The sequence below is a fragment of the Anneissia japonica genome, unplaced genomic scaffold (genome assembly GCF_011630105.1).
Source record: "Anneissia japonica isolate Jap-2015-1 unplaced genomic scaffold, ASM1163010v1 scaffold724_len3256291_cov202, whole genome shotgun sequence".
NCBI classification, from domain to species: domain Eukaryota; kingdom Metazoa; phylum Echinodermata; class Crinoidea; order Comatulida; family Comatulidae; genus Anneissia; species Anneissia japonica.
In genome coordinates, this window is record NW_022744966.1 from 2,090,156 (window position 1) to 2,107,191 (window position 17,036).

Here is a 17,036-nt window from a genome sequence, read left to right on the forward strand (position 1 = left end):
GTATATATTCAGTAGGACTACTAAAAATGTAAATAGTGCTACCTATAATGCAAGCAGAAACATAGGGGGCGCATTGGACATTTTAGAACAGTATTGCGTTTTAATACTTGAAAGGTAATGTTGTTAGATAAGTTTCTTAACAATTGAAAAAATCCTGAGCTTTCACAAAAACACTACGATTGCTCTAAGCAATTTTAAAAGAAAATTAATGGTTAGGATTTTGGTATTTGCTATCGCACATTTTTCATAGGTTCAAAGGTGCACAAAACCGTAAAATAAATATAGGTCTATAATGTTGCAAGTCATATACTTACCACAGAAAACAAAATTTACACAGTTCAGTAAAGACAGACACCACACCACCTTCTTCAATTGAATTTTTTCTAAGAAACTATTAATTTTCATTTCCTAACGAGTAGGTTTTCAGCTTTGTTAGTAAAATTCCCCTGGTAAAAATATGATAACATCGATTATACCTCCATGCTCTGTGGATGCTCAGTCCATCAGACGTCTGCTAGTAATCAATCAAGGTTTAAGCATAGACTTTCTAACTTTAATTATCATTTTATTAAGTAATATGCAATTTGCTTGAACAATAGTAAGCTTACCATTGATTTTTATGTTGGCTCCTTTCGTGTATGTCTTCGGAAAGCTGAAGATCGCCCTCACGTGGCGGAACAGATATCCATTATGGCCTCCTTTTTAAACGACAAACATTGTTGTAACATTTAGTTAGTGCACAGATAAAAAGAATTTGGTTTCGGTGTGAAAGGATTAGAAATTGGAGCCTGTCAGTGTCGTTCATACTTGTGTCCTCGGTATGACACTTTGCTCTAGATATCTCGTCCTTCGTTTTATTTTTTTATTTTCCATTGTCAATAAGTTGTATTTACATTTCAAAAGAAAAAATGCTATTTTTTATTGAAAATAAAAGGAGGCCTATATAGGCCGAAGACACTTAAGCTTAGGCCACCTAGAAAAAAACGATTTGAACATTTGATGTATAGCTTAACTGATTGCACTTGACAAATTATAAAAAGATAAATAAAACCTTTGGAAATGAAAAACAAGTAGGCCTATGATAGTTGGTTATGAGTACAAAAATACAACATGAGAGAAAGAAGAGTATGAAGTCGATATAGGGAGATTGCATGCTGTATCCCGAGACCAGAGAAGTTTTTAAATTTGTTTTAAAGCTAGAAATATATAATTTATTTTTTCAAGATATGGTAAGGGAATCCCACACCTCTGGGCCAGTGTATGAAATGGAATGACGTCTAAGATTTGAAACAAGTTAATAAGATTTTGTGAGGATCGAGTATTGTATTGATGGCAGTCTGACGATTTTAAAAATAAGGAAGGGATATGGGATAGTAACGTATTATTATACAAACGAAACATAAATAAGGCTGACTGAAATTTGTTCAGAGTATTGTATTTGTAAAACAAAGGTTTGGTGTGCGATCTAAAGTGAGTACCGTATTATCACAGATTCTCATGGCCCGTTTTTGGAGTTTAAAAAGGTTGTCAATGGGGGAAGAATTGGTAAACTTGTCGAATGACATAGAAAAAGCATTGTTACATGTAACAAATGTAAGGCAAGACTGAAGAATTGTACAGTTCTAACAGAATATTAGGGGGAAATGTAAATTTTTATAAGATTATAGATTATGCCGATATTTCGGGAATCAATACTGTTAATTCTATTTATATGAGACTTCCAAGTTAATTTATAACAATATTGATTGAAAAATACAAGAGAATCTGACTACAATTAATGAATAAAAAATAAAGTTATAAATGAAATGAATACAATGGTATAAAGATCGCTCCGGGCATAACCTCAACGACAACGTTCCTTAATAATTGTTTGAAAACATTCACCCGGCAAGATTTGAACCCTTGATCTCTTGCTATCATGGTGAGTGTCATAACACTAGACCACAAGGGCTTGCGGTATAGGCCTATTTCAGATACAATCCAATCAAGGACACGTCTTGATATAAGAACAGACACACAAAGTGGGATAATGTTAAGCTAGCGGGTGATGACGTAAGTTGCTCTGTAGCACTGTGGTGTATATTATAAACAATGAAATATGAATAACAGTTCGAATAAGGAACAATGATGTACCGGTAAAGATCGTATCAAACATTTTGGAATTCCCGTCTTGGTCAACATGCTTAAGATGCTTAAGATGGGAACTTTCTATTGATCTCTGTTACTTGCAGTGCATCGAGAATTAGAACTGTTCCACTCCGTATTCGTGTTCGAAATGCGTTACCGTATCACCTTTCATCTGGTAACAGATAAAAGGAAATCAATTTGAAATTATTTAATAACGTTTAACTATGAAAGTCATGCATAGACGATTAAATGGTATTTTTAAAGCTATTCTGTAAAAAGCAAAATAATATATGCAATGACAGTTATTTAATTTCAAGTTTATTATTATTTAGGTGGCAGTATATCTCGGAAAGGCCATTGAATATTAGCTAAATACACATTCACACCTCTTTCAATGCAAATGACGTAATACAGCAAATAGCTACCACATGCCTACCACTCATCTGTTTGTCTATACAGAATGTGGCTCATCATACTGGGCAGACAGTTTTTGCTATTTAGTTCCTCATTTCTTTTGTGCAAAACACGTAAATATAAGGACATCCCCAATGGAGTAGATTATTGACCGTAGGGGTTTGTATGCGCACAAACGACTTGTGTATATTATTTATGTATACAGTATTTACGTTTCTCTCACAAGGTAACTAACAATAAAGCGTCCTGATATCTACAGACGTTTACGATAAACGATGGAAGGTAGTGTCGCTATCTCTCGAAAGCAACTTGTAATTCAGTTTATATGGTAAGTGGATTTCCATTCATTTATTGTAGATGGTTTTTTAGTTAAACTTTAGTTAACTTAAGATACCTACTTAAAAGTACATATTCAAACTTGATATATACTTAAAAGTTAAATCAAAGTTAGCTCATACCGTGCAGTCTGATAATAATATACGCACACAGTATTCACATTTATAAGCAAATATTATATTAATTATTCGACAGTAAACGTAGGAGTTTTGCAAGTATAAGTAAAATTTTCACTGATAGGCTAATTGGTAACTAGGTGTGCTCACATGGAGGTGAGGGTCTACATGTGTAGAATAACATAAGAACATAAGCTATATTTACATTGTTAATACTCATAATTCAGTGTAGGTCTAGTAGAGTGCTAAACTACCCAACTGTGCATTATTGCCAAACATATAAACACAAATCTTGATAGGCTTCAGTGTGTATAATCAATACAGAAGGATTGCAAGGTTTCACTGGGAGAGGAATGTAAGCATACAAATAGTTATGTAATTTGTTTGGTGTTCTGTTTTTTCCCATTTTAGTAAATGTATTCGGCGCTGCCTGATATACTTTCAAGTGCAATCCAGAGGATTCGACTCCGTGCATTGATTACTGCCATGATCATGTCAAACTCCCTCACCAATGCATCCTCACTTGTTTCCACGTCTCAACGTGGAACCATACATTTTCACGCCAAGCTAGCGAACTCAATGCTTTCTTACACCCAGCATGCTAGGAACATACTATACCACGATAAATATTTGAGTAAGACTTTCTCACAATCATTGGGACCAGATGTGTCGTTACTACCTAATTCAAATGGATTACCGTTGCCATTAAATAAAAGAGATACTAAACATACACCAAAATCTTATTTTGAATGTATGAGAATTGACAGATCAGCTCCTGCATCACAGAATAAATATAAAGTTGAATTGATTGAAACAAAATCTAAGAATATTAGCTCAAAGACAAATCGTCGAAAAGAACTTCCACACATACAGAAGGCGCTACAGGACGATAAATGTAAAAAGTTATCTAAAAATCCAAATAAGCTTAGCACAGACATTGACAAAGGCTATGATGTAGAAAACATAAGTTCGCACAAAAAGTCTACTTTAACAATCAACATATCCTTGCCACAAGCCGGTACAGAAACGCCCTCACCGCCGCCAACAGAACCAGATGGGATACACATACCTAACGAAAACGCTAATCAACCAAAAGGCCTATTGCAAGATCAAGGTGAAATAAAAGGGAACAAACTTGAGACCCAGCACCACCCTGACGCAAAGCATCACCGGCAGTATTCTACCGACGTTGTTGATAATTTTCCGGAGGCTGTGCTACGTGTTAGTGATTGTATAGAATGCTACTCGTGGCTGAAAGTACGTACACATGCTAAAAGTTGCGATGGATTGCTTGAAGGAGAATCAGTAGAAAACAAGGACGCTGAGAAATTAAGAACAATTAAGTGCGAGAAAAACAAAACCAAAAAGGTAACAGAATCATCAAACGATCATTTGCCAATCATCGCAAATCTTTCAGAACCAGCAAAAGAAAATAACACCACCAACAGTGAACATCAATCAAAGCTGACTCATATAACTCAGTTGAGCAAATTAACCAAAGTGCCTTTAATAGACATGAACACAGGTCCCATGTTATCAAATAGGAAAACTAGGCCTGATGGCACTGTGCTGAATCAAACTGAAGAAAACATACCTCTACGAACAACTGAAACATCAGTCTGCGTTCGACAAAATGAACGACGGTATCAGACTTCACAATTTCAATGGAATTTGGAAATCAATAATGAAAGTAGAAAATGGGAAGAGTCAAACAACAATCATTCACCATTATCAACAAAAATCATGAACTACAGTATGAACACTGAAGACGTCTTAAACAATTTAATGAAAAGGAGAACAGGTAGAGAGAATTTGCATACGGTAAAAGTTCACAACATTTTAAACATCAATGGTGGGCGGCGAGGTGAAGCCAAGAAGACGACGACAAAGATACAACTGCCGATCAAAAGCAGTCTAAAGCAATCTACATCTAAAAAATCAGAAAGAAAAACTGTCCGATTTACAAAAAACAATGTATACAGAAAAATGATAGGCTATACACCAAGTGTGCAGGTCCACACATGATTGATATCATTACATATGTAACTCCATAGGTCAGAAGTTTTGGGATTAAACAAAGGAGGTATATTCTATATTTGAGTGGCGATGCGGCTAGCATTATTTTTCCCCCGTACAGTTGCGGCCGAAATTATAGAGGGTGCTATTTTAGGACAGTTTGGGGACCTGATATGCATGAATATGCATGCGGACTTCCCCTCGCGAAACAGAGTGTATATCGCGTTTTATGCGTGGATATGATGAACGCTATGGAGGCAGTAGGCCAAAATCTCTTAAATATAGGCCTTGGTAGTCAAGACAGTGTAAAAATTGTAGTACTAGATTAGACACATTCTATTTCTACAGCATGGTCTTCGAAAGTATAAAAAAACGGAGTAGGCTAATATTGAATCTGGCACCGTATTTGAGTAGGCTTAGGCCTACAGTTAGGCTTATACAGTATGACGTACTGTATTGTAGCAATTGTATACTCCCTATTATTACTTAGTAGTACTGATTCTGAAGGACGTTTACAAATGCTCGGAAATCACAAGTACTTCGGACACAGTTAACTTAAAATTTTAAAATTAAAAGTTGTTTTTTTTTTATGAGAAAAAAATAACTGCCTATTAACAGACAGTGAGCGTTTCTGTATTATTTTTCATGATTCAATAGTTGGTATCATTTAAGGATTTTTGTAAATCAATAAAAGCTATTTTTACTTCTATCTGGTTTTGATCGTTATATATATAAAGCTATTCAATATTTAATTGGGTAGACACAGCCTAAACAGTACGTCATATCATGTGTATATAATATCGTAAAATTAGTGTTTATAATATACCTGCTTGCTATATAATCTTTTCCTTTACTCTGCCGGAGCTGTATGTTGAAAAAATAATGCCTGCGGCACCCCTGGCTTTAGCCAGTGCGAGCTATAGAAAGAGACGTATTATATTGATAATTATACGGTATTATATTTTACCGTTCTCGATAGAAGAGAATGATGATAATTGTGTAATAATATTAATAATATTAATAATTATTTTTATCCTTTTTTTTAATTTATATTGGCCTAGGCCTATATTTTTTTAATTATTTTTTAATTTTTTAATTTATTTTTAAATGGTTTTAAATAGTGCGTATATGCACCAACTACTGCAATTTGAGTACAATATTATCTCATACAAGGTTCCATCTATTAATATTGTTTTTCTTAAGGAGTAAACTCCGCAGGCAAATCATTGTTGCCCATTCGATACATTATTCGTATTTCCAGTATAATTTTTTTTTAAAGTTATTTTTTTTTACACATTTTTTTTTAATCCATTCATTTTGTATATACATTTACATTCATCAACACAATACAAGTATTCTAAGTATTGCTGTTACCTATGGAAGAAGAGTACATGTTTCTGAACATTTATTGCGTAAATAGATATATAAATATGCTAAATGTATAAAGATGATTTTTTACGTACGGTATAGCTACTTGTCTTAATTAATAATGACATCATTTTTATGGTAATATGGTACGTCGGACATTGTTATTGATTGATTAATTAACAGTTTTCTAAATAGTGTCATTCTCACATACAATTCAGAATCGAGCAGTGCTTTTAATGATTTTATTTTACCCACTGCTGCTTTGATAACGGCAGCTTTGTATAGGCAAAAACAAGCAACTGTGTAAATATGGTTAACATAATTGTTATCAGTACCTAACACAATATCATTAAAAGTTGCAGTATATCCAAACTCTGGTTTAATCATTCTGTCAATTTCATTCCAGACATATTTTGCATTTACACAACCCCAAAAGAGATGATAATCATCTTCTTTAATATTCGGATTACAAAATAAGCAGCAGTCATTGTCGGAGAGTTTCCTTTTAAAAAAGACGTGAACGTGTGGTTATTGTACAATGCATTAATTTGTAATTAAAATTTGCAAGCTTTTTCTCAACAATGTTTTTTACTTTTCTTAACCAGACCATTTCCCAATGAATATCTGGAATATTTAGGAGGCGTTCCCATTTAGATTGGATTTTACAAGGTTTTTCCGAGAAACATTTTACAATGCACTTATAAATATTTTTTGTATTCATTAAATATGAACATTCAATATTATTTTTGCCACTGGTTTCAGTCTGGTTGAAATTCTCAATTAATAACTTCCAGGCATGTGGTATAGCTGATAGCACTCTTTTCCAGTCAGATATCCAATTATGCCTTGATTGTAATTTTTCAACGATTTCATCAGCTTTTAAAAATCTATTACCTTTAACAATATCACATATTTTGACAAAACCTGATTTAACCCAGGATTTGAAGAATAAAGACTTTTTATTTAATACCACATTTTTATTCATCCATATTACTTGATCACATATATCTTCATAAGTGTCACAATTTTGTGAACTAAATTGATTTAACATGCATAGTGACCTTAAGATATTTCGGTAAAATGTTGGCACTTTTGTATTAATTGTATTATATAAGTCATTTATATTAGTTAATTTTGTGAAAATGTCTTTAGAACCCAATTGTTCTAGATAGTAAAGCGGTATTTGCTTCCATCTTTCTTGTGTGTTTTTATTCAATAATGTTTTAAACCAAGTAATATGTAATGACATAATCATTGCTTCTAGGCATGGCATTTTCATTCCTCCGTTCTTAATCTCCTCATATAATATACTCCTTTTTATCTTTTCACTACCTTCCCAGATTATATTTGGGCGATTTATGAATTACAATGTCAAAAATATGTTTCATACACTTTCACTAGCGTCAAAAACAATTCCTATCTCGTCTTAAGGCATATATCTTTACATGAACTTGTGTATGCGAGGATAGGTGGCCTAAGATTTTTTCAACATTGTATAAATAATTTAACTAGTATTTTCATTTGATAATAAAAAGATGTAAATGTCTATGAATTATGATATTATATTATTATTATTATTATTATGTTAGGTTATGTGTAAGGTTGGATGTGATTGTATACAGGTAATTTCAAGTTAAGCTTGTTGTTATTTCCATAAATAAATTTAAATAATAATTCTATGTTTGTTTATAATAATTCTATGTTTATTATAGTATATATATTTTTATTCACGGAGTTCCAAACGTCTGAAACATAGAAGAATGCCATACTTTTACCGCATAAAGAGAGTGAAAGTACTAATGACAAATTAGTTATATGAAGCACAAAATATGACAAAAACAATTTAAAAATTCCACATTATCACATGAAAAATAATATTTATTTAGCAAAAGTAATGCTTAGATCAGCAATTGACAAATGTTTATAAAAAATGTGTTAAAAGTATAGCACTGGTATTATATAAACGACAGTTTATCCAAATCCTAATTAAATGAGAAATAAGGATGTTGTCTTTTCGATCGTTTTCGTTTTATTACGATCACCTAGTATTCATGATTTTAGCATTCAAGTTACAACGTTCAAGTTATTTAAGTTAACAATCAAGTTATCGATCTAATTGTCATGGAACTACTATTCCATATCTTTATTAAAACTGGTGTTGGTATAGTTGTAGTAATGTAAAGCGAACTCATGAAAAATATTTTGTAAGTTCATTGAAACATGGTAACAGGCTTACACTAGTAGGTCTGCGACTTTTTCAAAATTCATTTCAAAGATGTGAGGAATAATAAATAGGCCTATATTAGAAGAAGTTTGAACTTGTAAACTATCTGAACCATAGACCTTAAAAGATGGCTAGCGAATGTCCCCGACAGCTATTGTGGAAGGAGTTTGTATGTATATAGGAACCAGGCTTCTTAGGTACACAGGTCAATAGGCAAGCATTGCGCTTAAATGTTAATGTCGTATTCAATGGTAATATTTATCCGCACATTTTAATTGCATCAGATTCCTAAAAATGTATTTTTTTAAAATCATGAATCAAGTCTGGTGTACTTAATTGCAATCCCATTTACTTTCGATATTTTAAATCTGTAATTATCAACTAATGTTATAGAGTCTCTGTCGGTTTGTTCCGCTGATTTACCATTATTTATTGCTGATTTACCATTATTTATTACTGGAAGTTTTAACATTGCACTAGTTGAGAGTTGTTCTTCTGCATCGGGACTAATTTTCTGTGAGCCACTCCTCGTCAATATATCCATGTGTTTGGAAGGAATATCTTGCTCATCATGGTTTATATTGCTTTCTGACTCGTTTATTATTAATTCACTTGTTGCCAAGTCTTCATAACGCAGCACAAGGAGATCTCGATCTCTTCTTTCTTGCCCTATCACAAGCTCAGATTCATCTTCTTGAGACGGTTTCTCACTAGTTGGCGAGCAAATTTGAGAGCGTCCTTGTACATTACTTGAGATTTCCGAGTCCGATTCCTCACTGTCTATGTGAGTGTAAGGCAAAACAAATCGAACGCGTTTTCTTTTCTTCTTATGTTTTTTAATTTGCGCTTTTTTCCGCTTTTCTAACATTACACGAAGTTCTTTTTTTCTAACTTTATTTATATCTGAAGCAGAGCCAGTGAGTGCAATGTCTTCATTTTCTCGTATGTTGAGCCGCTCAAGGTTAATATTTAGAGGGTAATTCGGCACAAATATTTCCCCATCATTCGTTCGTTTATAAATTGGTTTCAATTTGCCGCCTGGAATTCTCTTTGGTATATGTGACTTAAGTTCTTCTTCCATTATTTCACTGTACAAAAATTGCTTTCGTACCGGGTGTCTCCGAGCTAAGTCCCGTTGTCGATTTCGTTCCGATTGGCTCCATCGCTTCACTGTTTTCATTCGGGCACGATCTTGTCGCTGTTTTGTGTCGTTTTCTTGTTTATTTTTCATTTTATTATGTATTTCTTTCCTTTTTCTTCTTCTCGGGGGTGTCGGAGGAACCTCTTCGAGAACGTAGCTGGAATTGAGAAAAGATTCTACACCAATATCCGGGTACGGATCAATTGATATGTGCACCGTATCATCACTTTCCTCTTCATTCTCTGATTGGTTAAAAGTGTCACAGTTCTCACTGACATTAGGGACAAGGGCATTTGATGACGTCGTTGATTTCGATTGACCGCTTACAAGTTCATGATATGATACTAACTGTGGTAAACTAAAACTGGTTGATAAAGATCGCTGCTTCCTCGTGGTTTCTAACTTGCTTCTCGTTGAGCATTCCTCAGATTTTATTTTTCTCTGCGGAACAGTTGTTCTGCTTGTGTGCTGAAAGTTGGTTTCTGTTACCAGTTTTGGTAGAAACACGTGACCATAATCATCAGTTTTATGCAGGCGACTTTTATCTAGGTAAAATGAATTGTTGTTCATAATTGTATCTTCCCACAAATCCGGGTTTTCCCACGTTATAGCACAGGTTTCTTTGTTCATATCTCTTATCTCAAGCATCCTTTCATTTCGAGTTCAATTGCGTTACGAAGTAAACGCGTAGCATACGCAATATTTTATACCGGTCTGAAATTACGTCATGGAATATTCAATAATAACAAAACATAAAAAAAACGGTACTATGAATCTCAAGATTTCCTTGATTTAAATTTTGATCAATAGGGCCTATTCAATGCAGTTCTACTTTAGGTCTGCCAACAAACTAATTGTTAAGTGTGTGTATCAGGTAACATTCACAGATAATGTACGCGGGAAACATTATACCGTCTGCATAGTGCACAGTTCCTCTGAGAGTTTGATTGTTGTAGAATCAATCCTGGAATTAACAAAAGAATATAAAGTGAATGCATAGTTGAACCGCTTTACGAGACCACAATTACATTATTATGAATAAGATCGTGATATCACGCGGGGGTTGTTGTAACTTTGTTGTCTATATGTTTTTTAATTAGAAAGTAATAAAAACTCACACTTTGACCCAAGAGAATAGGCTCTATGTAAGTAAATAATTCACTAGTAGGCTTATAGAAATAATAGCGCCATTACTTAGCAACTCCTAATTCATATACCACACAATGTGGTTTGGTTCACATTGAGCTAAACTCCTAAATGCATTTTTTTTTCCGTCAACGAACCTTTGCTGAGTATGATCAAGCTTTATGTCACAAAAGATTGTATCAGTTTTTTGATAAAGTGTTGACTTCTTCTAAAAATACTAAAGAACAAAATGCATACCGTACCTTCTACAACTTGACCTATAACTGTAACGATCCGATCGTTCAATAACAACTGATTCTGTTGAAAAAAATGAAATAACTAAGTTCATTGTGGCATCATCAGCATTCGAGGATGGAACTCTAATCAAAGAACGTGAGCAATTATTCATTGAATACATCGGTTGATAGTTCAACAAGTCTGCTATTCTGTTAATAACTTGTATGCAGTTTCACACGTTCGTCAGATAACACTGATTTATAACAACAAGCATGCGCACTATCAAGGTCAGAATAAGACTTACTTTGATAGCGTATATAATGATAATAATTGATATAATAATATAATAACCTAGAGATCTGGACCGTGGAGATCTCTAGGTTCCTGGTTCAAATCTAATCGCTGCTCTCATTGTGATTAAGCTGGAGGGCTGAAATTCAAGTTAGAAACCGCACCGTCTTTCGGATGAGACATCTAAGCCGTTGGTCCCATCTGCATTACCGTATGACCCGTGTGCACGTTAAGGAACGCAGTACACTATTCGGAAAAGAGTAGGGAATCGTCTCCCGATGTACTGCCCAATCACCACCGGAAGGACCTCATTGGAAATAAGTCTTCTTCAGATTTTTGTGGGTTATCCTTCGTGCTTACACCGAATAAATCCATCCACCCATCCATTCTTTGTATATTATAACAGTATACACCCAAGTTATTAACTCTGAATTAAAATTTGGAAGAAATTGTTACTGTCCTGTTGTAGCAATGTAATATTGTTCGTAGTAGGTCTACCGGCAATGCCGTAGCCAGCTATTAGGACAGTTGGGACAGTCCCACACAATTATTCTAATGAGTCCACAAAAATGTGTCCACATTTCGAAAAATGGGTCCAAATTATGCAGTTTTATGCAATAAATGAGTCCACTTTTTGAATAATGGGTCCAAATTTCTCATATTTTGCCTAAAATTGGGTAAACATTTTAAAAAAATGGGTCCAGATTTTTCATATTTTTACGTAAAATGGGTCCAACTTTAGAGAAAATGGGTCCACATTATTTGGATTTGTGTGTAAAGTGGGTCCACCCTTATATTGTCCCGCACTGAAAATCCTGGCTACGGCATTGCCTACAGGTAATATCTGTGAATCATTGAAAGCTGAAAAATATTGAATCTTTTAATTGAGAAAGTAAATGATTTACAATATGTGAAATATCAGTTACAACATATTAAAAAAGGTCCTCCGGAGCCTGGGGTTTAAAGTGTTTCCAGATATGTGCAGGTATGTTTTATCTATATAAAATAGTAAAAGTATTCACTTTATAATAAAAATATTTAAAAAAACAAATAAAAATTATAAATATTGCCTATGTCCTACTTGATTAGCGTGACCTCCTCTCCAGATTTCTCTGCCAGCCTCTGTTTATTTATTTTTGTAGTCATCGGCCGAGAAATGATTAATAAAATCGTATTTAAAGTTCTTAGACAATTTAAAACAGCGAATTAACTAAACAGTATGTGGCCTCAAAATGCTATGCTCGTTTCGATGTTATCAACAATATTGACCAGCTCCGTGATTCAACTTTGAACATCAATGACTGGTACAACAAATAACCACGTTGTGTACACACACACCTAACTACACTGTATGGACCATACGCCTATGTGATTATTATTTACCGTATGTAATATTTAAGATGATCCTAGCAACAATCGTCTCTTATTGTACGCAGTCTGTTGACCAAGCCAACAAAATATTGGAAACTTGACTTTCGTTGCTGCAATCATTTTTACGAGTAACAATTTGATACAAGAAGAGAACATAGGTAGAACATTCTTAATCGCTTCATTCACAATTTAAAGAAATATAGTTAAGGCTGACCTTTAGATACTATTCCTTAAATTAAAAGTTCCAAGAAAAATATAGTCTGTATCCACCAAGCTACAACCATTAGTTCCGATAACTGGGCTGCATATAAGATACTGTACGTAGTAGGTTTAATTATAATGGCTGAATCTACATCACAAGTTATTTGCTTTCATCCGGGCAACGATTGAGAAGAGTACGGTACTTTTATTATCAACGAACATACTTGAGGGTATGAGGAAAGTATGTTTAGTCGGAGAAGGAAGGTTTTCAAAGTAATGCACTGATGGATGTTCAAACTGACAAAATATAGAAAATTAAGTAAAGGTGAAACGAATAAACAATAAGTTAAATAAATAATATTGATTTCTTGCATCAATTTCTTCGAAGGTTGGCTCATACCATTATCGATGGACTTCATGAGTAATACGGTAATGTAAATAAAAATAAATAGGATTTAAAACCGGGATAGCGCAAAAAAATCACAAAACAAAACATCAATCGAAAGGTCCACTGATTAATCTTAGATAAGATAGTATAATACATAGGCCTACTCGAAGTATCGAATGTAAACGATGGCGTGCATTTCTTCCGATAATCCAAGTATCGAAAGTAAACGATGGCGTGCATTTCAAAACATCAATCAACGCTGTCAATATCGCTTCCAAAATTGTATTTTTAAAAGCGTGCAAACCCTACCTAGATCCATTGGCCTATAGGCCTATCTCTTCACAGGCCAGACCTATCTCTTTATAGGCCTATATTTTATTCGTACAAAACATCTTTCACATATTTTAATGAAAAAGCGATGCGTCATCTGGCTGGGTTTGGAAAACTGAGAAAAGGTGAACACCTCCCCTGCGGTTTGACTCAAGTGGTCCACACCTAACTGTACTCACTAGGAATATGTTCCCTTTGGTCTAAACTTTCTAGATCACTTCAAGATACTAATTCTCTTTCGGAGAAAATAAAAACAAAATTACAAAAAAATATTTAAAAAATACCCCAACAAAATTGTCACCCGTTTGACCTCTTTTAGTGAGGCTCTATACAAATCACGTAAACACAATTACAAAAGAAGTGAAAGTATGAAGCAATCCGTTCTTAATATAATTATATGGATAAGTGTGAGATCGTCGCTGGGGTTAAGGCAAACATCTCCTAGGGTATGGAATGTGTACGAAAGACATTCCGGGATCCTCCTAAGAGGTGGCTTTCGTAGTAACTTGCATATTTCTTCAGCCAAATATTGGCATAATTGTGTATCACCTTTCAAATTTGGTATCATTCAGTACGATGGCGGGACGTGTCAATCTCGTAGCTTAACAGATTGAACTATTAAACCAATCAGCGATGGTACACACCGTTCTACCCCCCCCCCCCTAAGCAGACGTTTCCTACCTAATGTGACGATACCTCTACAGGCCTACTTGACGTGCTGTTTAAGTAAGTCCTAATACAACTTCTCAACAAAATTGTAGGCACAGTTATTTGTCATTTTCCCAGAAAAATGACAAGCTCAAAATAAGCCCCGCCTAATTTTCTATTAAAAAATAAATACTGTATAAGAACGTAACAGCCCACCCCCTCCCAACCACTTTCTACACTCAACTAGTTGTCCTGTTTTATTTATTATAAATGAGAACAAAAGAATATATCTGCAGTGAATGTGATTTGATTGACAGAAGCGTGTCAGAAGTTTTAAGTAGACTGGAAGTCAATTTAAAATGTTCAGCTAATGTTAAGGGAGGCATAATTAATAACATCATCGTCGTCAGTATAGTAAATGTAAGTACTCTCCTTGGTATTAAATTCTTGCAAAAGCCATTAGAAGATGAGTGGACACTGTGGATTCAATTCACCTGTTGCTATGGACAACGATATCGTAACCAATGTGCATATTGTTCGGTATTCAGTATTAGTTTGTTTTAATTCAAACTCATTATTAATATTAAAGTGGCAGTCACATTATTTCGAGGACATAGAGTCGGGTGTTTAATACAATGCTAAGTACTGCAAGTATATAGGGCTTTACTGAAATACATCTCATAATATTTAACGGATGTGGATATAGGCCCAGGTGAACTCAATTCATATTCCAGAGACCTATTAATAAGATATTCCTTTGAACTTATTCCACATGCTCAGAGTGTTTGCATTTTCAAGGAAAACGATGAATGGGTGAATATTTTATCACAGTTAATTAATAATGTTCTAAATTCGTGTGAATTGCACTTTAGTACTTTAAGGTTGTTTTAGTGTATAGGCTATGTAGTAATTTTCAGTGGTAAAGTTGAGTCGAACATCGTCTAAATATATAATTAACTAATACTATAACTAATGATTAACGGTAAACGTTCAACAAGTTAATTGTAATACATCCGTTTACGAATGTCGTTTTGAAAACTATCTCGTTTACAATAGCAATAATGGCAAAGCAATAACTTTTATTGACATCATCAAAACAATCATGATACAGTCAAATACAGACAAAATACAGTAACAGAAAATGTATAAGCGTATGTCGAACGTGCGACATAGCTTCCTCAAATCGACACACTTATATAGCAAGTAGCTTAAATTATTTTTGCCATAGACAAATAGACAAAGATTTGCTATAGTAGGCCTCGGTTATTATTATAATGCCACATAACACTGTTGTTACTGGTGCACGCCAGTTTCGAAGTACCGGACGTAGGCTTTACCAAAGTGAACATTTATGTAATAAAAAAAAATAATATGTGTAAATTATTGAATACGTACCGGCTCACGAGATTGAAACGTTTGATCATGAAATTTACGATTTGAAAGTTCTCCAACATTACTATTATTGCTAAGGGTCGGGCCTAAACATAACAGTGACAATGTTTGCAACAAAAATCATACTCACTTTGATTGAAATATTGATTGAGAGTAATCACGGAAAATCCAAACGTAAACATACTAAGCTGGCATTACAATAGAACTAACTACAAAGCATCATTGACTATCAGTGTTATCCATAATACACAATGTGGACCTACGCTACGATTTTACGTCAGCTCCAATCGATGTGCTGGAAACCAGGGGTATCTGCTCACAGCAGGCGCCGTTGTACAACTATTGACGAATGGACTAGTGCCTTGGATATCTTAATTCAATTGAGAATTCTCATTGCCTAGCAGCAGGTAAAGCTGATAGCTGCCTAATTTACAGGCCAGTGGAAGTCAATAACAATACTTACCTAATAAGTATCATAACGTAGTATTTGTTTATGTGTATTTGTTTTCTACACAACTTTGGTGTGATGAGTTACAATCTGTGGTATTGGTCATTGGTCAGTAGACTTTGGGCATAGTTAGAGTATATATATATATATATATATATATATATATATATATAATATACACACACACATATATATACATATATAATACATATATGCATACATATATACATACACACATATACATATATATATATATTTGGGTATATTTTATTGAGATAAAAAACATCGAAAACACAATCTTTGGCAGCATTAAGCTGAATTGTAGATTGGGTAATTACAATAAAATCTATAAAATTTATGATAAGACTAATAGATGTACAGTATATAAAAATATGACACAGTCAAAAAACACTAAAAATACAAAGAATAAAAAGCAATTTTACATCACACTTTACTCCTGAGCTATATATAATATCCAGATTATTCAGACTGGGGGGTTCATCCGCCACAGGACCTCACAATGAATTGAGAATTCGTGCCATGTAAGGTATCGAGCTATTTTTGTATCGGGATTTAGTACATTTGTATTCACTATATTTATATATTCACTATATTCATACATATATACATACATATATATACATACATACACACACATATACATATAATGTATCAATTATATAGATAATAGGAACATAATGTTATAAAGCCTATAATAATAATTATGCTAAAAAATAAAAATAATAATTTAAAATTTATATAGCGCAAATTATAAAACATTGTTAAAATCAAATGCGCTTTAGACTGAAAGTTATGTTTCCTTAAAAAATAATGTTTGGTGTTTTATATTATATATATATATA

General features: G+C 33.7%; 2 protein-coding genes across 7 annotated transcripts in view; one reads left to right on the forward strand and one right to left on the reverse strand.

Moving 5' to 3' along the window:
• The first annotated feature begins 2,620 nt into the window (after window positions 1-2,620).
• On the forward strand, window positions 2,621-5,824 carry LOC117119807. The gene is made up of 2 exons (XM_033264727.1): window positions 2,621-2,869; window positions 3,405-5,824. The coding sequence occupies exon 2, from the start codon at window positions 3,408-3,410 to the stop codon at window positions 5,016-5,018; it is 1,611 nt and encodes a 536-aa protein (XP_033120618.1). The 5' UTR covers window positions 2,621-2,869; window positions 3,405-3,407; the 3' UTR covers window positions 5,019-5,824.
• A 3,086-nt stretch (window positions 5,825-8,910) lies between these two features.
• Window positions 8,911-17,036, reverse strand: part of LOC117119808 — a 22,992-nt gene continuing 14,866 nt past the window's right edge. For 3 of the 6 annotated variants that reach the window (XM_033264730.1, XM_033264733.1, XM_033264729.1), the window contains exons 2-3: window positions 11,131-11,185; window positions 8,911-10,706 (exon numbers count right to left, since the gene is read on the reverse strand). In XM_033264730.1, coding sequence (XP_033120621.1) covers window positions 8,912-10,390 — 1,479 coding nt within the window. In that variant the 5' untranslated portion in view covers window positions 10,391-10,706; window positions 11,131-11,185 and the 3' untranslated portion in view covers window position 8,911. Of the gene's footprint in view, window positions 10,707-11,130; window positions 11,186-12,778; window positions 13,354-15,728; window positions 15,794-15,855; window positions 16,053-17,036 lie in introns of those variants that run through there. The other 3 variants (XM_033264728.1, XM_033264732.1, XM_033264734.1) reach the window with 3 other exon arrangements.